Source organism: Babylonia areolata, chromosome 22 (assembly GCF_041734735.1).
Source record: "Babylonia areolata isolate BAREFJ2019XMU chromosome 22, ASM4173473v1, whole genome shotgun sequence".
Lineage (NCBI taxonomy): Eukaryota > Metazoa > Mollusca > Gastropoda > Neogastropoda > Buccinidae > Babylonia > Babylonia areolata.
In genome coordinates, this window is record NC_134897.1 from 33,092,214 (window position 1) to 33,117,774 (window position 25,561).

A 25,561-nucleotide genomic window follows, 5' to 3' on the forward strand; every position below is an offset into this window, starting at 1 on the left:
CTTCTCCTGTTTTGGTATTTTTGCAACAAGTCGGAGAAGCAAGTGTTCACTTCCATTCTTAATGCATCCCCTGGTACTTTCTCCTGGCTCCTTTCAAAATATACATGGCCCTAACTTTATCAGCTTCACTCTGACATACATTCATTTATTTATTTGTGCATTGTGAATATGCCTGAATTCTGTCAATGCATCATAATTCTGTTCGTTGCCTGCAGGGTAATGCTTTTTATAGAACTACATATTTTTTCAAGTAACTACTGATTAGAACTGTCAATCATTGATCTGAAACTTTCTCTGTCTCTCTAATTATCTCTGAACAAGCTGAACAGTATGAGACAAGCAGCACCCCTCCAAACCATATAAACTGATGCATTCTGCAAACAATGACTGGCTCAATCAGTCGGTATGTCTGTCACCCAGAGGTCAAGAGTTCAACTAAGGCAGTGTCTGTTGTGGGTGAACACAGGTAAACAGTGACAATGTTTCCCTGAAGGCACTAAAAAGCAGCAAAGATAACCATTAACATGCTACACTTCTGACACTTGTGGTGTAACAGCATGTCAGGACTGGCTGTATGTATGCATGCAGGTGTTATGTGTCACAGCCTCAGAGACAGTTACACTCAAGTTGCCATGTTGTGAACGCAAGTTAACTATTCAGAACTTCAAACCATATGGGAACAACATCATATAACAACACAAAACCACAGATGGTGCACAAAAAAAATCCTAAACACAGCAACCTTGCTTACAAATCTAACCTTAATTTCAAGTCAATATCTGATACGATGTAAATGACTATTGATCTGTGCAGTTGCAGCTGTTCTCCCACATCTAATGGATTATGCATGAATGCAGTGTCTGTGTGTATGGCTCTCTGGATACTGTATTGTGGACATTTGGCACTTTGACTGAACCGTGAGAACAACTTTAATCTTGGCACACCTATTAATTCTACACTTCTGCAATGACTCTCCAGAATCATCTGAGCAGCCAGTAATATGATTCATCATCAAAACTCTAAATGACTGCCACTGTGTCAGACATCTTAATATCTGCCTGCCTCATTTGTGGCTGCTGACTTCAGGTCCTGTGAATCACTTCCTCAATGCCAGTAAAAACCATTGTTCTTCATTATACCTCCAGCCAACACCTACCAGTGAAGCACTGGTTCCCTCAAAATGATAAACACACACAGTCAAGCCAAGTGGGGCATAGAGTGTTAAAATATCAAACACTAAACATGTTCTGTCACTTTTCCTCCATGAATCAAACAAGACAAATGCACACTGCTTCAAGACGGCGTTACTGAATGCTGCCTATCAGTCTGAGCGCAGGTAAACAGAAGGTACAGACAGATCACTCAGAAACATGCTCAGATAGACATGCAAGCACAAAGGGGTCTGATAGTCAATGACGGACACACAGACAGGTTTGGATACAGACCTGGAGATTTGAGGTTCCATGAGGCTTGTGCTGGGGCATTAGCAAACACTTCTTTCAGATGAGGATGAACAGCGACATAGTACATGGCTGTATGACCTGTAGAAAGGCCACAAAACAATTGGTATACACATGCTAAAATTGGTCTAGTTTGTTTACAGATCAGAAGAAAAAAAAAAAAAAAAAATTCCCATAAAGTTCTGTAGGGAGTGTGGTACTTTTCTCTGTTGATTTTTGCTCATCCACACATCATACTAGGGTGTGTGAGGTGAATGCTGCATAACAACTGTTCTAAATTCCCCATTTACAAACATATATCAATAAATAGTTGGTTAAAGAAACCACCAGTATCACATACTGTACTTTGCTAAGGCTTATTTCATATTCGGTCAGCCTCCTGTCTCCACCACCGCAACCACACACCTTCCTCAACCACTGTCTCAACATCACACAAATCTCTGAACTAAGTACCCTATCCCAATAATCTCATTATCTTGTTCCAGTCAGTGCATATTGATATTCCGCATATGTTTAACATCTTCCCAACCAACTCATCCTCGATCTCAGCAACCCAGCTAACTCAACCACCAGACTGTCTAACTCGCGTTTATCATCATGTCCCTTGAACAATGTTCCCCAACATACACCTAACAAAGTAGTGCTCACACTGGTTCCACCGTTCCACATCCAACAAGCACAGCTACAATGCCAAAATGTCGTTTTTGTTTCACTCATCAAGCCTTAAAGCTGCTCAACCTACAATACCGGATCATAATGAAGAGAATGAACAACATGACTAGCTGCCTAGACATGTGTCCAGTGCAGCAGGGCCCTACCTTCTCTATCAGCAGTGTTAGGGTTAGCACCTCTCTTCAGCAGGAACTCGCAAGCATCACGCTTGCCTTCTTTGGCAGCCACCATCAGAGGAGTGCTGAAAATCAGAATACTGTTGTATAATATGCAGTCATCTTATGTATTCATATACTCGGATGTATGTATAACTCACTTGAGCAAAGTTTACATGGCAGAAAAATCATTTCTTACTAAAATATACATTTGTGCTTTCCATCATGCATACAAACAATAACATGCATATGTCTTCTTTATTGTGTCTTTTTTTTTTGTTTTCATAAGACAGAGGGAGAGACAGAAACAGATAGAAAAAACATGGAGGAGAGAGAGAGACAATTATCCAGTCAGTCTACATAATATCTCAGTGGACTGGATCTTTGACCAGACGTTTTGATGGAGATCTAAATATTAATCTAATCATTAATGGTTTTTGAAGAAAAAGCAAAAAAACAACAAACTTATCATCTAGAATATAGTAAAGACACCCTTTAAAAAAAAAAAGAAGTAAGATCCAAAGCAAATAACACTTTTTAAACTATTAATCAAATAGCAATGATATAAAATCACTGTCTGACAAATATAACCGCAATGTGTATATGCAGACATTCTAGAACCCTCCAAGATATAAGTCTTATGAGCTGCCATATAATCTTTAATTACAGCTGAAAGGCAAACCAAAGACCCCCACTGACATCTGCATTTTGTCTCCGGCGTTAACATCAGCCCCTTTGTCGACCAGCAGTTTGCAGATACTGATCTCCCCACGGTGGGCTGCATAAAACAGGGGCGTTTTCCCTCCCTGCCACACACAGAGAAAGTACTAGACGCAACAGGCAAAAAAAAAAAAAAAAAAAAAAAAAAAAAAAAAAAAGGTGAAAAAAAACCCCACACAAAACCACTGATTTCTAAAGTAATCATCCTTAACTCATTGAACCCTGGTTGGAGATAAAAATTTGTTTCATTAAAATGGTTTACACTCCTACACATGCATAAAATGCAAGCAAAAAAAACCAAACTTACTTCTGAAGTATTTCCTGCTGTGTCAATAAGTGTCCATTTGGAGAAATAAACAGTCAATTTAAATATATTTTCTGCGTTTTTCCACATCAGTATCACAGGGAAGCCTGTCAAGCTGTAAACTCCTAGGGTTTTATCGGTGAAATAACATTATGTCAAAAGCTCATAGATAAGTTTTCTTTCTGATATTACAAACAAATATATGCTTTTTAAATGAAAATACTTTCAACTTTCTAATTTTTAGAATAATGTCAATCCATTTACTGAAGTAATGGCAAACTATCTGAAAATGTGTTCATGGAAATATAATTTTCTGAAATCTGAAAAAAAACCCAACACTCATGGAACTTCACAGGTAACAGTATTACAGTAGGCACAATGAAATCATGACAAAATGACTGTAAAACACATTTGTATAACATATTTATGTAGATACCATTCAAAAGCCTAAACTTCAAAAACAAATATGAACACAAAAATGTGGTTAAAAAAACAACACAGTATACCTTTTCTGCAATGTGACCAAAACAGGAACTTTTTTCCCCATAAAATTATATTTAATCTTACCATGGAATACAGATACAGATTCTGGCAAGGATCCAATTCCTGTCTTGTGTCTGCTACCCCCCACACCCCCCTCGCCCCACCATACGGAAACAATAAACACACATTGAAAAAGACAATAAAAAGACATGCAGGAAAACCAGTACATGTACCTTTTCTGTACACCTGGGGTCTGCCCCTCCTTGCAGCAAAGCATGGACACAGCCGTAGTGCAGCCCCGCACAGGCGTGGTGCAGTGCCGTCATGTCGTTGCTGTCTCGCATGTCCACCTCTGCTCCACTCTGCCACAAACATCATTTACTGACGTTGACATTGTTGCTTATAAATGAGCCAACCACACACGGCCATATCAGAACTGCTGACACTGACTTTGTTGCTTTGAGTCCAGCCAACCATACGTGGCCATATCCTGACTGCCGACAATAACATTTTTGCTTTCCATCCAACCGCATAGGGCCTATCACGACTGCTGACATTGACATTGTTGCTTGAGTCCAGCCAACCACAAAGGGCCTATCACGACGGCTGACATTGACATTGTTGCTTTGAGTCCAGCCAACCACAAAGGGCCTATCACGACTGCTGACACTGACACTGATTAGCTTCGAGTCCACCCAACTACAAAGGGCCTATCACGACTGCTGACACTGACACTGATTAGCTTCGAGTCCAGCCAACCACAAAGGGCCTATCATGACTGCTGACACTGACATTGTTTAGCTTAGAGTCCAGCCAACAACAAAGGGCCTATCACGACTGCTGACACTGACATTGTTTAGCTTCGAGTCCAGCCAACAACAAAGGGCCTATCACGACTGCTGACACTGACATTGTTTAGCTTCGAGTCCAGCCAACAACAAAGGGCCTATCACGACTGCTGACACTGACATTGTTTAGCTTAGAGTCCAGCCAACAACAAAGGGCCTATCACGACTGCTGACACGGACAATTTTGCTTATCTTCTAGCCAACTGCACAGAGCCATATCAGGACGGCTGACACTGATGCTTATTGTTCGGCCAACCGTACAGGGTAGAATCAGGACTGAGAAAATAATAATTTTATCACGTTAAACATAAAAATCTGTCAAAACAGCACAGACAGAACATCAGACTGTGTAAAAGAGAAAAAAAAAAGTGTCATGGCTTACTGCAAAAAGGAATGGGGAATGGACTGGGACAGCAGAAAAAGCAGACAACAATCAAAGAAAATAATAATAAAAAAGAAAGAAAAAAAAGTAATTCAAATGATTGAAGAAAAAATAGAACAATGGAAATAGGAAATTTTTTGCACTGAATTTCCGTAAGGCAGGGATGCTTATATACTGTAAGAAGCCCCCCATCCCATAGGGAAAAACATCCAGATCAGACTTGCACAGTGTGCAAACGGCCAGGCTGCAAATACTGTAAAACTGAGTAAGCTGTGGTCTCAGAACAAGACTTGCCCACATCAAAGCAAATGTACATGAGTTAAAAATACAGAGATAATGAACCACTATTTAACTCACATATTACTGTCTGCATTTCTATTTTCAACGACGACAACCACTGCTCTGCATTATGCAAAAGGACAAAGAACTGATAATGTCTTTGTCTTCAAACTTCAATTACTTGCTTTTGTAAATATTACCTGACATGTAAGACATTCATAAACTGGCACAAACAAGGACTGGAGGGGGGAATGAGGATGATGGGGAAGATGAGAGGGAGGGAGGCAGGGAGGGACAGAGTGCATGCATATATGTGTGCATATGTGTGTGTGATAGTCAGAGACAGAAACAAGATGGATAAAAGCCAGAGAGACACAAAAAGAAAGCAACAGCAAGAGTGGATGAGACAGACCAGAGACAGTCAAGACAGACTCGGGCATAAGCACCATAACCAGGCTCTAGCCAAAAAGAGCAATGGAATGAAATTCATGACTGGCACAGCAGAAGCAAGCTGTCATATCTTATTCCTGGACAGGCGTCCCCCATGGGAATTCTTTGGGGCATCCACAACAGACAAGATCCATCTTTAATTCAGTTTAAGACCCACAGGGACCTCCAAACCCCCAAAAAGGGGACAGCCCAGCATACGCTTAATCGCTCATACACAGCCAAGGAAATGTACTTATGCAGCGAGGAAGCAGGCAAAGTCTTCCAGCCCCGGTGATTTTCTGCTGGCTCATCAAAACAGCACCGATCAATGAAATCAGACACTTCTAGACCCCAGTCCAGGGCACTCCGCCAAGCTGCCAATATGTCTGACCTCCTGTGTGACCCAGACGTTATGAATATCAGTTTGTGCCTGGGCTCCCTTGTGTCAATGGCCTGTGTTAAAAATCTATTTGATAAACTCTCCACTCAATCGCTTTGTTTACTGCTGCTGTCTGATGTACAAGTGTGAGGCCATCATCTTTCAAAACAATAGCTGAATACCACAGCTGATCACATAAAATACTTTCTGTCATATTCACATGACAAACATGACATTTTTTTTTTCTCTAACAGCATATGCAAGCATATCAAGTGCACACTAACAGTCACTCTCATTCACACACACACACACACACACACACACAGCTTGTTGAACATGTTACATCTCGCACATAAATATTTATAGTGATCTGGAAAGCAAAAGATTAATGGTTCTGCATTCCTTCAATCTAAAAAGCAAGCAGCAGAATGACAATTCAAACTTGTCCGCCTGTCTCTTGAAACTAATGGAATTAATACAAGAGTGTTCATGCAAGCTGGATTTGTAAGACATTGTTTAAATGTTGCATATTTCAGTACACCTATAGACTTGGGTAAAAAAAAATTCAATATTGTATTTGTATGTGTGTGCGTGTGTTGCTGTGTGTGTGTGCATTTATTTTGTATGTTCACAAACATGTATACTTTCCAACCTCTCTCTCTCTCTCACACACACACACACATACACACACATATATGTAGACAAACATTCATCTCTGTGACAAGTCTGCTGAGATTGTGTTGGATACCATCTTACTACAATATAAGCAGAATTTCTCAATCCTTAACTCACAAACTGCACAGACCAAAAACCAAATATAACACACATCTGATGGAGAACTTCTCCACCACCAGTATAACAATGACAGTAAACATTACTACAATCAAAGGAATCTGAAAGGCCAAAAACTTTAGCTTGCCATGGAAATGCATTCTTCCACTGCAGATAAGAGATAATCTTAAATCTGACAACCAATCCTTTCAACCGTGTTTTCCAAGCCAATTAATTTCCAAGTCGAAAATGGAAAAAAACACACACAAAAACACACACAAAAAAAACAATCATAAATATGATATGGACACAAGAAGAAGATGAAGAGAAATGATCCATTAACGACTACTAAAGGAACAGAACTTAGAAGAAAACTTAGTAAAGCACTGAAATCCTTGACTATTTAAATTGTGAGAATAGAAGAAAGCCGTCAAGGACTGATAAAAATAACCAGTTTTAATTAAAAATTTAAAAAAAAACACAAAAAAAACAACAACCCAACAACAGAAGAATCCATTCAACACGGAAAATGCAACAAATGAATACTGACAGAGAAAATAGACAGATGGAAAGGCCAGAGAAACACCATGAAACAGAATGGTCAATGCAGAGAAAGAAAAGGGACCCCCCCACCCTCCCACCCCTCTGTACACCAGAAAGACTACAATTAAGCTGTGCTGGTTTACAGCATTCCAAAACAGCACAATCAATATGAAAGCCACCCCCCATTCCCACATCCCCTCCCCTCCTTGTTACCCAACCCCATCCACCTTTCACTCCAAAGTGGATGTTCAGCCACATCCAAGGCTCCCACCATTTCGTGATCCCTGCACTCTCCCTTGCAGAACAATCCAATAACTCTGTTTAACTGCATGGCAGTCATAGAGCTGTGTTAGAGACGGGAACATATATATCTCTTGGCTCCGCTGGTGGGACCACTGACAGAAATCAATACTGTTTCCCTCCTCCCCATCTCCCTTGTTGGCAAAACTTGGGCCCTGGATTTTCCACAGTCCCGACAAGATGTCATCTCCAGAAACATACTTCTTCCTAAACTTGTCTCCTCATCTCCCTCATCTTCGGTTCTTACCATCCCCCCCCCCCTCTCCCACCCGGATTAGAGAGAGTAATGTCTATTACTTTCTGGTTCAGTGTTTATAGTGTTCACTGTAACATTTACCATTTCATTCCCTTTTCTCCAATGATCACAAATTTAATGAAGTATATACTGAAACTGACTGATGCCTGCATATGTGGGAGCATGCATGCATGCAGTGTGTGTGTGTGTGTGTGTGTGTGTGTGTGTGTGTGTGTGTGTGTGTGTGTGTGTGTGTGTGACATTCTGTGCATGAGCATGCATACACAATCTCAAGTCTTTCAATCAAGTGGTTAGCATTATGGACTGACATTTGGGAGGTCACAGGTTTCATAATGTCATTAATGCTCTGTTCTGCAGATTGTTGGTCTCGCCAGCTGTTACAGAGGTAAAGTGCTGTGGACTCAAATGGAAAAATATAGAATCACTCAGTCAGATGTATTGTACTTCATCAATCCATCTTTTAATGTGTTGCTCAAATTTTCCAACCAACACTGCGAGTGTCTGTGTGATACAGTATATCTATCGGAAGAATATCACCAAAACTGCCACAAATCTAAGTTTTTTTGCAAAAGGAACACAGCGTTCGATTGCAGTCCTGGCAGGACTCACGATATTTCTGGTTATAACAAATGTGGAAAAAAATAAAGCAAATATTAGTTACACAGGGATAGAAAGGGAGTGGGGAGGTGGGGTGCAGACCAAATTCTACTCAGCCATCGCCGTTTTTTTCCTTTTTCTCTTTGATCAACTGACGGAATCTCAAATAAGTGATCAGACACCAACTTGGAATACAAAGATACCAGCAGAGCACAGTGCAGGAAGATATGTAAAACTCAGATTGTTTTGATTCAATACATTCACTGACCACACTGATAATTACATGGGATATCTATTCTCTACATTGGTATAATGACCAAATGCTGCTTTGTTGATACAATGATCAAACGTGATCAAGCTTTGTCAGTCTCTTTTTTGTCTGAAGTAGATGTAAAAAAAAAAAAAAAAAAACAACCAAAAAACATAGGTAATTTTTTTTTTCAAGAAAGAACAAATGGTTATAGTTTCTTTTTTGATTTTTATATTGTTTGTTGTTCTCAATTTCTGAGAGTTTTGTCAAGAAGTGTTAAAAAATTCATTTTTCTTGTTTCTTTTATTCATTCTCCTAGAAATGCTATTTGGCCCACCAGTCCCAACAACTGACTGTTTTGCTTGTTAATAAAGCCTTTTAACTTCCTCTATTTTCACTATTTGTATGCAACTTCATGTATGTTTAATTCATTTGATATTTATAAGTATCTACTTATTGATTTTTTTTTTCAACTTTATTCATTTATTTCTTCATTCAATTATCCACTGTATCTTTTTTTTGGTTTTGCTTTGCTCGAACATTTACCCAAAGGGCAATTATGTGTTACTCTTTCCATAACTAAATCATCCAATAAATAAGATGTGTACACATAACCTGGTGGTCTCGGCATCTTATTTGTTTGGTCGTACACTGGGAGAAGCAACACTGCTAAGAAAGTGTGCCAGTCTTGTCTTTTACATTATCATATTCCCTTTCTATTCCCTTGCTTTCAGTTGTGATTTTATGAATGCTGACAGTCACCAAGATAAGTACAAGGTAGTGGAAATAACAGCAAGCAGAATGGCGCCTCTCAAAAGTCATATACAAAGATATCGTTCCTTTTATCTCTGCCATCTCAATGCCTTACTATGTTAGCAAGTTACAATTATTTTGGTGAAAGGGGCATTGGGAAGGAGGGGGGGAGGTGGGGGGGGGGGGGTTGGAGGGCAAGAAAGGAGAAAGAAGAGTGAGGAAAAGATTCAGGGACGCAGTGAGAGAGACTCACAGAGAGAGGATGAGAGAGAAAGAGAAGACGATAAAACAGGTAAGGAATTTGACAAAGTGTGTGTGTATATGTGGGGTGGGGGTGGGGTTGAGGGGGCTGAAGTGGGTGGGGGGGGGGGGCTGTTCAGGTTTGGATTTTCCAGTTCTGGAAGTTGCGAACCTTCAATGTCAATAAGAAGAAGAAGAAGAATATGAAGATGAAGACCAGGGAAGGCAATTTAGGGAAGGCAATCAAATTTGGGGAATGGGGTGGGGAGGGCAAATGGTTTTTGTTATCTACTTGTTCCCAGAACCACTAAAAATATCACAGAAATTTCTAGCCCTGCACAACGCTCTTTTTTCTTCTTCTTTTTTTTTGTCTGTTTATTCATATGTAGAATTAAAATTTGTTTTCAGCATTTACTTCTGGTCTGTGTTCACACAACCTATAAAACCTAGACCGTAAAAACCAAACAATGCTGAGAACATGTTCCGTGTTCTGAAGCTGATTTACCTTGTTAAAGTGTTTTTACCACACTTTTGCCCATCTTTTTTTTCTTCTTTTTAACAAAGTAAAGTGTTTATCAAACACTTTAAACAGTATTTTCCCCCAACAATATATCAAAAACAAAAACAAAACAAAAAAGAGAGAGCCGGCTCTTTCTCTCTGCTCCAATTTTAATAGACATGGCGCATAATAAAAAAAAAAACAAAAAAAACATGAGGTCTCTACTGGCAGCCCACATAAAAGCAGCACACGCAGGTGCCCCATGCACACACAAGTAGTGCCAAGCTTCAAAACTTGGGACAAGTTAGCTCGGATCAAACTTCACTTTTTACCCCCTTCTTTCCCCTCTCGCTAACTCAAGCTCAGACTGACACCTCCAGCATATATCATCATTAGCGAAGCCCCTCTTTGCTCATCCTGATTTATGGCCAGTTACCAGGAGAGAAGGGGTGGAGGAGGCTGGGGTGATGGTGGAGTGGTGAGGAAGCAGAAGGGCTCAACTGGCAGCCAATCCAATATTGACAATCAAGTGCAGCGCTTCATCAGTCTTACAGGACACTGTGGAGTGAGCAGGGTGGTGTAACATTGATTTTTCTTCCGGAGTTCCTGGGGCCACTGCCAGTAACAGACAAGAGGGTGAGAGGGAGGGTAGGGGAGGGAGGGGAGGAGAGAGGAAGGAAAGGCAGGGCCAGAGGGAGGGTGGCAAGGTTGTGTGTGTGTGTGTGTGTGTGTGTGTGTGTGTGTGTGTGTGTGTGTGTTCCAGGGGTGGTTCTCTGTAAAGACAGAGTACATAAAGATGGAGAGAGGAGGGGAGGAGGATATTGGAGGGGGCCGGATAAGGGGGGGGGGGGAGGTTGGGGGGGCAGGGTGTGTGTGAAAAATATGGGCAGGACAGAGAGATGTGTGGTTGTAGAAAAGGAATGGTGAGGGGGTCTGTCCAGATCCAATGCCTCTGTTCAGACCAGCCAGACATACCCAGTGTCTGATGCAAAGACAAGAACCACCCAAAACCATCAAATATTTTGGGAGGTTATTTTCTTTCCCCACCAGCTTCTGTAAGCAACTCTTTTGCTTTTCAAACAGCTGAAACTTATATGTCCACAGACTTTGTAATGCTTTAATCTCAGCAATCTTTCTTTTTTTTTATGAAGCACCTGCAAGAAAAACACTTCTGAGACAAAAGGGAACGTAGAGAGGGGACCCCCCGTCCCTCCTTCTCTCACACACACATAAATGGTCCTGAAGGAGAAGAAAAAAAAAAAGGAGGGGAGAGCGAGTACAGAGAACATGGGTGAGAGACAGACAGAGGCAAAGAGAGGGCAAGAGACAGAAAGGATGTAGCTGTAGGGCCAGGCAGGTAGAGATGCAGACAGGCAGAGATACAGGCAGAGATGAAGACAGACCAACTTCCTACCTGCATTAGTCGTTGTACCACCTGCTCATGTCCCTTGGCTGCAGCTAACTGCAAGCAGGTGTTACCTGTGCAACATCAGGACAAAAACACTACAGATGTGCAGCATAAACTTTAAGAAAACATTCTGACTGGGTAAATGCTAGTATCCTGAGTGACATTCTATATTTTGACAAATTTCAGCTACAGTATTTGTGATAAGTAATAACATTCACATCATTCATGTTCAGACCTCAAGACCTGTAATTAACTTCTTCATTCAAAGAGGTTTGCTCTTGTAGACACAAGCAATAATACGCCTCACATGTGTTGACATGAGAGATCAGAAAAAAATCTACACACCTTATCAACTGGCAGTGGTAAGACTGCAACTATGGATCTCTGAAGCCTTAGTTAGAAGTGGAAGTCTTGTGTGTTATCTAAACACTTGCAGTCACATTCATTCATCAGGCACAGAAACATCTGAAAACACTACTCCAGTCATGTTCCCAACAGTTCTGCTCATCATAGAGGTCACGTCTGTCGGTGCACCTTTTGGAACTTGATGGGCCCCATAACTACATGAATAGGTACATGATATTTTTTTTTCCTCCTCCTTGTTCAATCACTACACAAATGAAAGCCCCCATATCAGCCAAAGTGCATGAAACTACCAAGAGAAACAGCCATTACGGATCTCTCAATTCTGCATTTATAAAGTCTGAAATACTTCCCCACACTGAGCGAGCAGAAGAGTGCCCAATGATATATTTCAACATTATCATGCTATAAGTATTCAATGCAACACAAAAATTTTAATTAGTATGCTGGTTTGTACATACAGGCTGCATGTTTTGCATATGCACACATTCGAACTGCCCACCCCTCTCTGCCATACACACACACAGAGAAAACAAAATGCCATGAGTAAAAGACAACTATAGTACTTCTAAGAAAAGAACCTGCCTGACTCACCTTGGATAGTCAGGTCATTGACATCATCGGTCTCTTTCAACAGCAGATCCACTATCTGACTGTTGCCCAAGGCACATGCCACATGGAAGCTGAACAAATAAACAAAAAAATTTAATGAAAGAGTAATACCAAGACCAACCAGCATTCTTATTATCCACACCTATTAGTGTAGGCATTTATTTCTTCTCATTAGAAAAGAAAAACCAAACTATGTTATCAAACTGAAAGCTCAAGGTGACATAAATTCCTGTTCTTCTTTTTACTTTTTCCCTCCCCATGCATTCAGAAATGAAAGGTCATATCCATACATTTATCATCGTGACTAAAGGATGTTATCAGATCAAACTCTTCCAACTTATTATTGTAATAAACAAACTGGAAAATCAACTGAATTAAAAATGCGTGTGTACATAAGCACACACACATATATATCATCCAGTACAAGTTAAACACTAATGCCTTGCCTTCATTCCTGCCTGTAAATTGTCTTCACCGACACTGTAAAGAAGAAATCCCTGGGTGTGAAATCTGATCTGATCTCAAGGGATGACCGCCTTGGGCCATAGTTATGGTTAAAACCCACAAACCAAAAGGGAATGCAGGTCATTTTGCTAAGAGGTCTCCTGAATGTGTGCTGACTTCTATCAGAGAAAAAGAGAGAAGAGAAAAGGTGGCAGAGGTGCATGCAACAACATAGAGAATTGTGAGGAAGTAGTGCACTGTGGAAATTTGTTGGGAAAGCTGGAAAATGAATAGCACAATACAATACTAAATTCCAAACTGAAAAAAAGCAACTTGTTCAATTCTTCTTTGATACAATTTCCATTATATCACCAGTCTGCAACCATTTCTTGTTGTCCTTAGGACAAAAAATGCATATCAATTTTAGAGAACTGTTGTAACATACACACAAACGTACACACACAAAATGCACGCACACATGCAAGCACAAAAGCACAAACACATGTACAGCCACATGCATACACACATTGGCATGTGTATGCCAACACTCAAATGCCCTAACATTTATTTTGAGAAAAAAAACAACAACAAAGCCTTCAGCACTGTATCCCTGTGTGAAATTTTGAAACGGTCCAGCTGGAATGGAATGACAACAGCCACAGCTAACTGCTGCTCTTCCGTCCAGATGTTTGTCAGTTACTTTCAGAACACAGCAATGGAAGCAACTCTAGAGATCTACACTGACAGTGTCGGATATTGTCACTTCTGAGTGGCTGACAGGTGCATGCTGCTGCCTACAGAGGATATATATTACTGCTGCCTACAGAGGAGATAAATTATGAAACCTCAGATTTTATTCTGTGGGGGGGAAATACTGGTACGACTGACCATAGTTCTGGCACTTACAGTTACACTCATCTTGTGAAATTTTACTGGTCTCAGACCAGCGGACAAGTGGCAATTATGAGTCATGCTGTACAAAACCTATAATGACAGTCTATGTGAAGAAATTTAGATTTCTTGCTATATTTCCTAGGTAGTTTAGTTATGAAAATGAAATTATTTGTGACACTCAGGGACTTATGCAAATGAAAAGAGCACCTCCTGATTTTTGTTTGTTTTGATCTGACTGGGGATGATGAAGACATGCATAATTATAACAATACATTTATAAATATTTTACTCATTATCAACCCATCAGTTGCTCCATTCAAGAACAACCTACCAATTCTGTATAGTGTGCATTTGTTATTAATTATGAGTTTCAGCAAAAACATTAAACAGTGTCCAGTCTGAAAGGAGAGAATATAATCAATTCATATCTAAAACTTCAGTCATCAACTGGAAACTGTACAAGCAAACACTTTGAACATACAAACACATGTAAACACACACACACATCATGAAAACCTGGTTGCTTCAACTGGTTTAGTACCCAGCTGACAATCAAAATGTTCTGGGTTTGAATCCTAACACATCAACACAAAAATCAGCATTTTCCCTGCCCTGTATTATTGTTCTGGTGTTGCCAGTGTGGTGTTAGATATGACCCCCCTACCCCCACCCCACCCCACTTTCCTGGGATGGTTGTCCCCCATAGGCCAGTTCACCATAGTTGGGTGTCAACGTTAAACACTGAACAAACAGTACCACTCACATAGACTGTCCTCGAGGACCTAGTTTGGAAGGCACCATGGCTTTCTTGGACAGAATGCTGGACACCTTCTTCACATCCTGTCCCTCCACTGCCTTCATCAGCTTCTCGTCGCTCTTGCTCCATTCTGACAACTGTCACACATAACACCCAACAACTACTGTTATTCATCTATTTTGCTATATTTGACCATTATTATGGATCTGGCATTCATATCAATTGGTTACTGTCCAGCTGACCAAAAGAAAATCCCTTTGCTGACAGCAAAATTTGTTTGTTCGTTTCAAAATATTTAACTATACACATTTATTTCATTTTTATAAAGCTTAAAAAAATACAGGTTTATTACCCTTTGGTTCCAAAGTACTAATCAGTCATCAATACCAGTAATTTTCTCAAACTTAGCTTTCTTTACTTTAAATTAATTGCGCTTGTTAAAAAAACAACCAAAAAACCAAAAACCAAAAACAACAACAAACATTTATGACTGATACAAATTACAAGTGATGAGGCATCTTCAACAAGTCAGCAGTACAAATATATATATATATATATATATATATATATATATATATATATATATATATATATATATATCTGACATGTGTGTGTGTGTGTGTGTGTGTGTGTGTGTGTGTGTGTGTAATAATTAATATGCACATACATACACAGATTAAAATTATTTTAGCTTTTTGTTTTAATAGTGCACCTTCTTCCTATCCTATTTCCAGTGCCACCTTCACTGATATATCACTCAACTCCCATGCCACTCATTCCTTTTTTCTTTTTTTTAAACATTTTGTTGTCTGTTTTTGTTTTATTGTGTCTATTACTAAATTATTATACCACATCATTTTCAAGTTTTCTTCTTTTTTTTCTTCTGTTGTCCACTTGTTTTAATTGTTCTTGTTGTTTGTTGTTGTTAAATGTTTGCTTTAAAATGGATTATTGTCCACACAGACCCGTCCGTTTCTGATGAATTCTTTTTCAGGTATCAAAATAAAATATCAGAACTGTCACTAGTTTCAGTGCCATTTTCATGTTAATGTTTTTGAAGGATCTGTCCCCTCAGCAGTACACTACCCATACACCATGTGGTATCAAATGTATGAAGTATACTGGACACTGCTGGTACTGATGAAAACAGAACGTAATTGTCTACTAGTCTTACAATAGACTTTGACAGTATGAATAAAAACAGAATGAGAATGGCAGAGAGCATAAACCTGGAGACACAAGGAATGCGAAAACGGTGCAGGGATAGGATTCGGTGAGGGAGAGAAAGAGTGTTCAAGAAAGAGATGGAAAGAGAGAGTAGGCAAGGGAAAGAGAGACAGAGCAGACAAGAGAAAGAGTGAGAGACTGACTCACGAAGACAGATCTATACAGAGAGACAGAGAGAGTGCTTTAGATGGATGACCTCATCCCCACAACAGGTCCAATGAAAACATGTCCAGGCTCAGACTAATTCATCACATCCTCCCCACTTCAGGGACACCCCAATGCCTTTGATTCAGCTGACAAGCCACGCCAAACCCTGCACACTCCCATTTAATGAACAGGTGAGGCCACGTCATGACCATGCAGGTATGGATCAACGACACTGGCAAGACACACTGTAATCAGGTCAAGCACAGGTAATCAACTCCCCCTTTCAGGTCAGGTGTGAGGCTAATAAGTCACAGGCCTACAGGTGCACACAGGGCCCCCCTCACCCACCCCCACCCCCCGCGCCCCCTTCTACCTGAGTAACTCCTACTGGGGTGGTGGCAGGTAAGCTGCACAATCTCACCCTGCCACCCTGGGAAATAATTTATTTTGGGGGGAAGAGTTTGGGGGATGGGGGGGTGGGGGGAGTTGTGGTTGGAGGGGAAGAGGAGGAGAGACGGGGTATGGTTTGCTCATTGTCCTATGGTGTACATGAATTCCTTACCCTTGTTTGAGGTTATTCATTCAGGACCACCTGCCCAGAATGCTTCTTTAACCCAGCAAGAGAAAACTGATGACAGTGAACTGGCGGAAAGATCTATGAACTGGCGGAAAGATCTATTATGCATTGTGAACAATTACCCTGAGTTAAAGCATACCTTGAGTTTGATAACACAATACCAGACCTCCCAAGAACATCACTAATGACCTGATGTTTTAAGGATTTTCTTGGCACTGAACTCATTTCCTAATTCTCTCTCTCTACAAAATGCATCACTGCATGTTTTTTTTTTGTTTTTTTTTAATTAAAAAAAAAAAAAATTCTTGACATGTGGTACACCTGCATGCAACGAGTAAAAATTATATGCAAATTAAAGTGTACAGGGTAAAAACTTCTCTCTCTTTTTAAAATTTTTAAAAAAAAATTTTTAATTTTTTAAATAATTCTTCCCTTGCTTCATTTTTTTTTTATATTCCATCCCTGCAACTTAGTTGTAACAACAAATTCTATTCAACAATCAGTTACTAACAACTTTTTTCTTTCTTTTTTTTAAATTAGGATATGAAATATCATTGAGAAATCAGTTCTAATTCATATTATTCTGGCTTCTGCACTACTATTAGCATTACACATTTGAAAACTCTGTGTGTGTGTGTGTGCGCGCGCGCGCGCTTGCCTATCTGCCTGCATGCATGAGTGCGTGTGCGTGTCTTTATATTTATACACGTGTATTAACTATTATCCCTCTATCAGTGTATGCATGCAAGAGTTCCCATGCATATAAAATGCATTCTGATGTGTGTGTGTGTGTGTGTGTGTGTGTGTGTGTGTGTGTGTGTGTGTGTGTGTGTATGTAGACAGTGTGGTGCAAAGGTGTCCATATATCATATGCATGTGCATGGTATGTGTATGCATTTATGTATGTTTGGGTGAGTTGGTCTGTTGTTTTTATGAACCCATCAATTAATAAATCATAAATGAAAAAAGAAAGAAAGAAAGAAATGATCTGCTGACAATGCATGCTTCTCAAGTTGCTTGCTTCTTTAAGTTAATGTCATGGAACCACCACACACAAACAGTGTCTTATTTTATTCCTTTTAGTTATGTTGATACTAAATATTTGAAAAAGTTTACAACTAGACCAGTGATCCAGATAGTAACAATAACTATGTATATAATAATAATGTTCTCTTACATAGCACTGTTCCCTCACAGACAGGCTCATGGCATTTCACAAATTAAATATTTAGGAAAGAAACAGCAATACTCAAGCAAATTCAAACAGCAAAAACCGATTAATGGCCTTCCACAAATTACATATTATAAAAGAGAAGCAACAATCAAAGAAAAAAGAATCAGCCATGAAGAAACAATCACTATCCTCACATCATGAACAGCACACACACACACACACACACACACACACACACAACACCTCCCGCTCACACACGTATACATACTGCACTGGAAAAAGTAATACATCCCTCATATAACAAACAGTAAATTACACTAAAATGTTACTAAAAAGCAAGACAAAAAACATGTTTTCAATTAGATCTTGAAGAGTCTAAGGAAGGGGCCTTTCGCAGATCATCAGGCTGTGAGTTCAAGACAGTTGGGGTTGAGAAACTAAATGATCAGTGAACGAAGGTATCAGATCAGTGTTTGGCACCCTAAGCAACCTTTCAGCTGAAGATCAAAGTGACTGGGAAGACTAATTTATGAGTGAAGGAGAAAGATACTGTGGCAGTGTGCCATCAAAAAAGTGGAATACAAGCATGGCAATTTTGAAGTGAATGTGGAATTTAACTGAAAGCCAATGCAGCACTTTGAACAAAGGTGTCGCATGCTAATGCTTAGGCTTTCTGCGCTAAAAGTTTACCTGCACTGTTCTAAACTTTCAGCAAATAAAATTAATGATCTGATCAGAATGAAGACCCATGAGTACCAAATTGCAGAACTGACAGCGGAGGAAACAAGTCTAACCAGTAACCATGGCAGTCTTTGAAAGATCTGAATGAATGCTGGCAATTTCCTTAATTGCAAGAAAAGCTGCAGGGCAGATGGAGCTAATATATATATATATATATATATATATATATATATATACATGTAATAATATGATAACTAGTGCCATAGTTCACATCAAACACAACAGTCCACATACCTACAACAAAGAGAAGCAAAACAACAACAAAAAAACTCTCAATCAAAGAAGTAAAATAAAAACATAACTCACGTCAGTTGTGCTCTGGCTCTTGGCACGTCCAAACTTATTGAAAAGGTTGCGCACCCTTTTGGATGACATGATGGTTTGGGGCACACACGGGTGTTGAAAAAGACCCGTGCACAACAGTACACGGCTGAGACGCACACATACACTTGCCCTGACCCGTGCCTCACATCAGTGACAAAAGGTGTGTCCAGTCTGTCGCCGCCTCAACAAGACCACCCCTCATAACACTATGACCACGCTCTACAGTCCACACTCCTTGCTGATCAGGGACCCATTTCTCTGCTCACTCATCTGTGACTGGTCCGCCTGAAAGCACAGCAAAACCATGCTTTTTTTAATGTGGTTGTTTTCTCAACCGTCTCAGGTGGTTGCAAGAGATTTTTAATGAGATGCTACTGCGATTTGTATGACAGGAGCATAGGTATGCAAAAAAAATGTTTTGTTTTGGTCACTTTCCAGCTTCGGAAATTACTTCCTCCTGAAACTACTACAAAACCACAAAGCACACAAGCTATACACACTGCTTAGTTTTTACTTCAATAGTTCCAAAGAAATGAGTATGTCAAACTCAAACACATAATTTGTAAATGTTTATATATCTAGTTAATAAAAATCACTCACACACATAAATTACATCACACACACACACACACACACACACACACACACACACACCTACAGTAAAGTGTACACACATGTACATGTATTCATGAATAGGGGTGAGAAAAGAGGGGCATGAGGCAGATTCTCTTAGGTGACCAAAAGATTGTGAGTCAGTTTACTAACATTATATGGTTTAAACAACAGTTCTGTATTATAATATTTATATGTAAGATGTGTCTTTTTGTGTGTCACTGATCTATGATACAACCAAAACAAAGCCTGACAATTTGTTGACTTTAATCCTTCTGTTCGCACTTCAGTAAAGTATGTCATAATCAATACATACACTGACATAATCATTCCAGTTCACAGATCAAGAACTGAATATGTTCTACTGTCTGGTCGAAGCGAATCATTGCTGAATCTAAAGCAAGTAAAGATGAATCAGAAACCCCCCAACCACCCAAAAAGCAAAAACAACTCATGATGCCTCTCTTCTCCAGTTCCTTTTCTTTTCAAAACATTCTTTTCAATTTACCAAACAGAACACAACACACACACACACATACATGCATGCATACACACACACACACACATATATATATATATATACCAGGTATATGTATCCATTCATAAATATATGATTATATCCAAACACCTGTTTGTACTGTATCCATCTATACATAAAAATTTGTGTGTTGATAATAGATCATACACACACTAAAGTACACAACACTACATAGCACTGCATCACATTACAATGAACTCAAAGAAGTGTATTCACTGATCCGTTAGAGCCAAAATGGTCTTGATTAGCACTAATGTTAGAATTTAGTTAAATAACTGAAGAGCACAGAAATTTCAGGTGGACAGTACAAAGGGTGGCATGGAAATATACAATCTGCATGATGAAGTCAAGTGCACTTTTATATTAAATTAGTCAAAAATTTGTTAATCTGGATATGCTGGTTTTGGGTGTCATGTGATGGCAGGTGAGTTTCATACTTTTTCTCCTTCACAAACTGAAAAGCAGCAGTTTGCACACTTTTATTTTTACCATAAAATCATTCACTGTACTTACGAAAACTAAACAACTTTGCGGTTGGAAATCCTCTAACTGAAAGTATGAAGTAAAAAAAAAAAAAAAGAAAAAAAAATCATAATCAAACCATCAACAATTTATTATCAGTTTCACTTCTGAACAAAAATAAGCAAAATACAGCTCACTGCCACAGCAGAGTACCAGCATTCCCCAAAGCAATGAATTTGGAGGAATTTAACAAGGTGACACATGTATACATGTAGTTTCTTTACACCCATTGGAGGGAAGGGGGTGATGTCAGTGGACTACCATGCAGGGGCCCGCTGATCGCTTGAGTAGTCAAATCCCCACAATAAGGGGGAACAAAAGCAGTGGAAACCGCTGTGCTCTCTCAAGCAAACCCTGAGGGTGACTGGTGGGAATAAGAAGTTTAGTCCCAATGTAAACACTGACAGTAATAAGGGCAACATTCTTCGCATACTGTTCAATCCAGCACAGCTGTTTTAAAATTGACCTCTGTTCTTTGAATTTTTTTTTTTTTTAATAAAAAGACAAAAAAGGTGTGAGCCATGATAATGATATTCTAACAGGACTTTAAATTAAATCAACTTAAAAGTAATTGTTGTGACCTATGACTATGTGCAGCCAAACTAGTCTTCCTTGATAACTAGTCTAATCCATTAAAAAAAAGAAAAAAAAAAAGAGCTGAACTGCACACAGCTGTAATGCAAAATAGACAATTTCCTGCTTTGCCATTTCATGATTTGCATTTAAGCTGTAAAGACGTGTTAAAAAAAAAATAATAAAAAAATAAAAAAACCCTCTTGATTTAGATCTATTGAATCACATATCACACACCCAGTTGTCTCTATAATTATAAACCATACAAAAGGGACCTAATAACAGATCATAGACTAAATACCCAGAAAAAGGACACAAACTCATTCCTTAGTAATATGCCAATAATCTTGGCAAAGTGAGAATAAACGAATTATAATATTGACGTCTTTTCTCAAATGTGATATTAGATGAAAAGAACAAACTAACTAACTATAACAATAGCAATATTAAAACATTGTTCAACAGGACTGAATTTGAAACATGTTTGCAAACATGAAAATCAGTCTGAGAAATACAGAAAATTTCAAATATTGACTTTCATACTGAACTTTCCACCATCCACCCCCCCCACCCCACCTCCCTTTCTCACAAAAAGATGCAGATTACATATTCACAAGCATGGTACTGGTTGTAGTACTCACACATTTGTGCTACATGTATACTACACAGGTATAATGGCATACTCACATGACCACTTACACATGTAATGATGTATGTGACTGCATGTACACAAACATTCTGCATGCACACACATTATACTTTATAGTATACATATATATATATATGCACATGATGTATGCTTGTGCGCTCACACAGATCAATGCAATACTCACTAGTGAGACACACACACATGTACACACAACAACAAAAAGAAGAAAAAGACCACATGACATATAACATGACACCACTCATTTTTCGCCACACATTTTTTTCTAGAAACATTCTCATCTGCATTTAAATATAACTCAACGTAATCACAATATCAATAATAATGATAATAATAGGTTTATTGATAACACCCTCTACCTCCTTAACACATGGAGCAAGTGTTAACAATAAACAAATATGCATGGAAGAAAATGGTACAATAGACCATACAGGGTGTAAGCAAGGCATTGTACACACACACACACACACACAAACCAGTATGACTAGTAGGGAATTCATTTCAAGCAACAGGACCAAGGTATGAAAAGGCACATTGTCCTTGTATTTTTCTTTTTATGGTGTGGAATACAAAGAAGATGTGAGTCAGCAGTAATGGATAGAAGTATTAGAACATAAGGCTGAACAAAATCAGACAAGTACTGAGGGTACACGCCAGGAAAAAAGTACTGAAACACAAGCATGAAATTTTGTTTAATTCTCTAGCCTTAGTGATAGTTATGCTGATGGGAAGCCAGTAGAAGACATTTGGACTATTGGAGTGGATTTTCTTGAAAGCCTTGAACTTGAAGCAAGAATTTAATCACTTATTCCTTCATTGAGGGTTTGTTGTCAAACATGACATCTAAGAAAGTAGGTTTATTCACAATACAGAAAAGGGAACATTGTATTGACAAATCATGATAAAATGTGAATTTTGATGATTCTGAGAACCAGTGTGCAGTGCCTCAGTTTTTACATCATTCAAGAAATCAAATGGAATTTGTCAGTTGCCAATGCCATCCATATTTTTTTTATGTCAGAAAGGCACACCTGCATACTAAGATTTCTAAGAACTGAACTGAAATCTTTGGCAGAAGCAGAACTACAACTGTCAAGTTCAGCAAATACACTACATGAAACTTTATTTTTTTTCATTTATAATCTGCCAAAAGATGGTTAAATGAAAGGAAGTGCCAGGATTCTTTATCTTCTCATGGTCCAACTGTCTGAAACCAACTCCCTCTGCAGATCTGAAACTTTTTCCAATTCAAGTTCCCCCCCTGCCCCCCCAAACCCACCCCATTGTTCTCAGTGTGCGTGTGTGTGTGTGTCTGTGTGTGTGTGTGTGTGTGTGTGTGTGTGTGTGCACGCACCTGTGCATGCATTTGTGTTGGTACAAGAGTGCGTGTGTGCATGCGTGTCCATGCATTTATATACATATATTATTTTTTCTTTCTCTCTCTCTCTCTCTCTCTATATATATATATATATATGTAATCATGTACAAGAGTGTGAGTGAGTGTGTGTGTGTGTGTGTTTGTGTGTGTGTGCTTGAATTTTGTAAAGTGCTTAGAGCCCTATTTAGAGAATAGGCACTATTCATATATTATCATTATCATGTTTACAGTCTTTGCATATAAATGAGATAATGACAAATGGGTCCCAATATGACTGTCATCAGTGCTTCAAGTCAGTAAAAATCCTGTCACAACCTGCATTTGTCACAACAAAACAGTTGTAATATATATGCTCACACAAACACTGAACAACAACTAATGAATTATACTTAATTTCCACAAATTTTGGTTTCTTTAGAAACCACCACCCCATCCCACTGTTATCACTGTGTACTCTTGTGTGTGTGTGTGTGTGTGTGTGTGCACGTACGTGTGTGAGTGAGTCTGTGTGTGTGTGTGTGTGTGTGTGTGCAAGATGCTAAATAAATAGGCACTTTCCTCCATCATATACCCCAAATTCCAAGATAATCATAATTTAAGTACAGCTTATAAAAGTTCACCATCACCTGCTGCCGGATGCCCCATCTAAAACAATTTGCACTCTTTAAAATGCACTATTTAAGCATATTTAAGCAATAACAGTAACTGAATCTACTAATATTATTAATCACCAATTACAGCAATTAGGAAGATAATACAGCTGAAGGAAGCAAAACTTAGGCAATTCAAAATGATCTTCAAATGAATTCCTTTCTCCTCCCTCCCTTTGTTCTGGTGGGGATAATGAGCTAAAACAGGAAGGAATGTGAATGTGTTTTCTTTATGAAAAAACAAACTGGTTTTGGGGTTGCTTTGGGTTTTTTTGTGTTTTTTTTTCAATTTACAAATATGAATTAACACTAACAGTTGGAAAGAGATAAAACACCCATGTCCACGTACTTTGTTAAGGAAAAAAAATCCTGTCAGAAATCAATTATGAGGTATATAAGTAAAATCAAAACAGTACTTCAGTATTTCAACCATCTACAAGAAAAACGATGATTGTAAATTCATAAAAATGCGACAGTAGTACTGCTGAAACCTTTTCGCTAGAAAGGACAAACTTCTGTAATGTTCCCTGGGGGCTTAGATTTATCCTTCGACTTTATGGGCCAAGTCAAATTGTTGACATGCTTCCAAGCACTTACGACACTGTCAACACTGTGAAGGCGAGCAGTCACGGAGTTCTATGCCGTAAACTGTGTCACCTTTCTTTAAAAGTTACCAACACACACTGAAGCTCGAGGAATCCACAATGTAACACTTTATAAAAGCTCTGTCATCCGAACAGGTCTTGCTATGCCGTTTTTTCGTGAATAGACTCACAGTTCACCATTTAGAAATCCGTGAAAAAAAGTTTTGATACACTTTTATCGTTTCAAGAGTTATGCACCTTGCACCATTTCAACCCCAGTCATTAGTCCACAGTTCACAATTATAAGGTTATGAAAACATCGTGTCAATCAACTTATCACAAATTTTACTTCTGTCACATACCTCTGACAAAAGTCAACAAATGTTTCCCTATCAGCTGGAATCAACCCAGCCCACTGAGTGACCACAATCGAAGAGCACACAGAAGTTTGTTCCCCTGCGCATGATCAATGAAACGTCATTTCCGCGTTGCAACGCCATCCCACGGTGGGCCTAGCAAGTGGCAACAACCGCACACTGCCAGAGGTTTCTGAGCCCGTGCTTCGAGCGGACGGATAAACAGAACTCTGCTCTTGATAATGATCAACGGTTTATTCTTGATCTGCAACGGTTAGCCCTATAGTATTCACTGGGAAAAACATGGAGAATGGTTAAAGATTATGTCCAGTACCGTCTGATCAACAATGAATTTATGTGCGATTCGTTTTTCTTATATTTGATTGGAAATAATAGCTTTCGATTGACGATTTAGAAAGGAGCTGTTTCGAAGAGCCTCTCTGCTGCACGGGCAGTGTGCGGACAGGGGAGGGGGGTAGAGTCTGATTCTGCCTCCACTGACCCCCCGATCTCCTGCTAACACAATGCATGGCATTAGTCGTGTGTTACGGGTGTCATTTATAGGATTTATTCTTTCTGATATTGTACTGGGCAAGTACACTGACTACTGGGCAGTGCAAATAGAAGGGGGTGAGGAGGTGGCCCGAAGCATCGCTGACAAACACGGATTTGTCTACAAGGGACAGGTGAGAG

General features: G+C 39.2%; 2 protein-coding genes across 8 annotated transcripts in view; one reads left to right on the forward strand and one right to left on the reverse strand.

The window, feature by feature from the left end:
* The window catches only part of LOC143297221 (uncharacterized), a 50,074-nt gene extending 25,076 nt beyond the window's left edge, over positions 1-24,998 (reverse strand). For 4 of the 5 annotated variants that reach the window (XM_076609443.1, XM_076609442.1, XM_076609441.1 and 1 more), the window contains exons 1-9: positions 24,875-24,998; positions 18,971-19,273; positions 14,805-14,935; positions 12,686-12,774; positions 11,735-11,799; positions 4,028-4,156; positions 2,987-3,093; positions 2,279-2,373; positions 1,446-1,541 (exon numbers count right to left, since the gene is read on the reverse strand). In XM_076609443.1, coding sequence (XP_076465558.1) covers positions 1,446-1,541; positions 2,279-2,373; positions 2,987-3,093; positions 4,028-4,156; positions 11,735-11,799; positions 12,686-12,774; positions 14,805-14,935; positions 18,971-19,039 — 781 coding nt within the window. In that variant the 5' untranslated portion in view covers positions 19,040-19,273; positions 24,875-24,998. Of the gene's footprint in view, positions 1-1,445; positions 1,542-2,278; positions 2,374-2,986; positions 3,094-4,027; positions 4,157-11,734; positions 11,800-12,685; positions 12,775-14,804; positions 14,936-18,970; positions 19,274-24,525; positions 24,795-24,874 lie in introns of those variants that run through there. The other variant, XM_076609440.1, reaches the window with a different exon arrangement.
* Positions 24,999-25,042: 44 nt separating this feature from the next.
* LOC143297424 (furin-like protease kpc-1) overlaps positions 25,043-25,561 on the forward strand; it is a 218,651-nt gene continuing 218,132 nt past the window's right edge. For all 3 annotated transcript variants that reach the window (XM_076609770.1, XM_076609773.1, XM_076609771.1), the window contains exon 1: positions 25,043-25,554. In XM_076609770.1, coding sequence (XP_076465885.1) covers positions 25,393-25,554 — 162 coding nt within the window. In that variant the 5' untranslated portion in view covers positions 25,043-25,392. The remainder of the gene's footprint in view (positions 25,555-25,561) is intronic.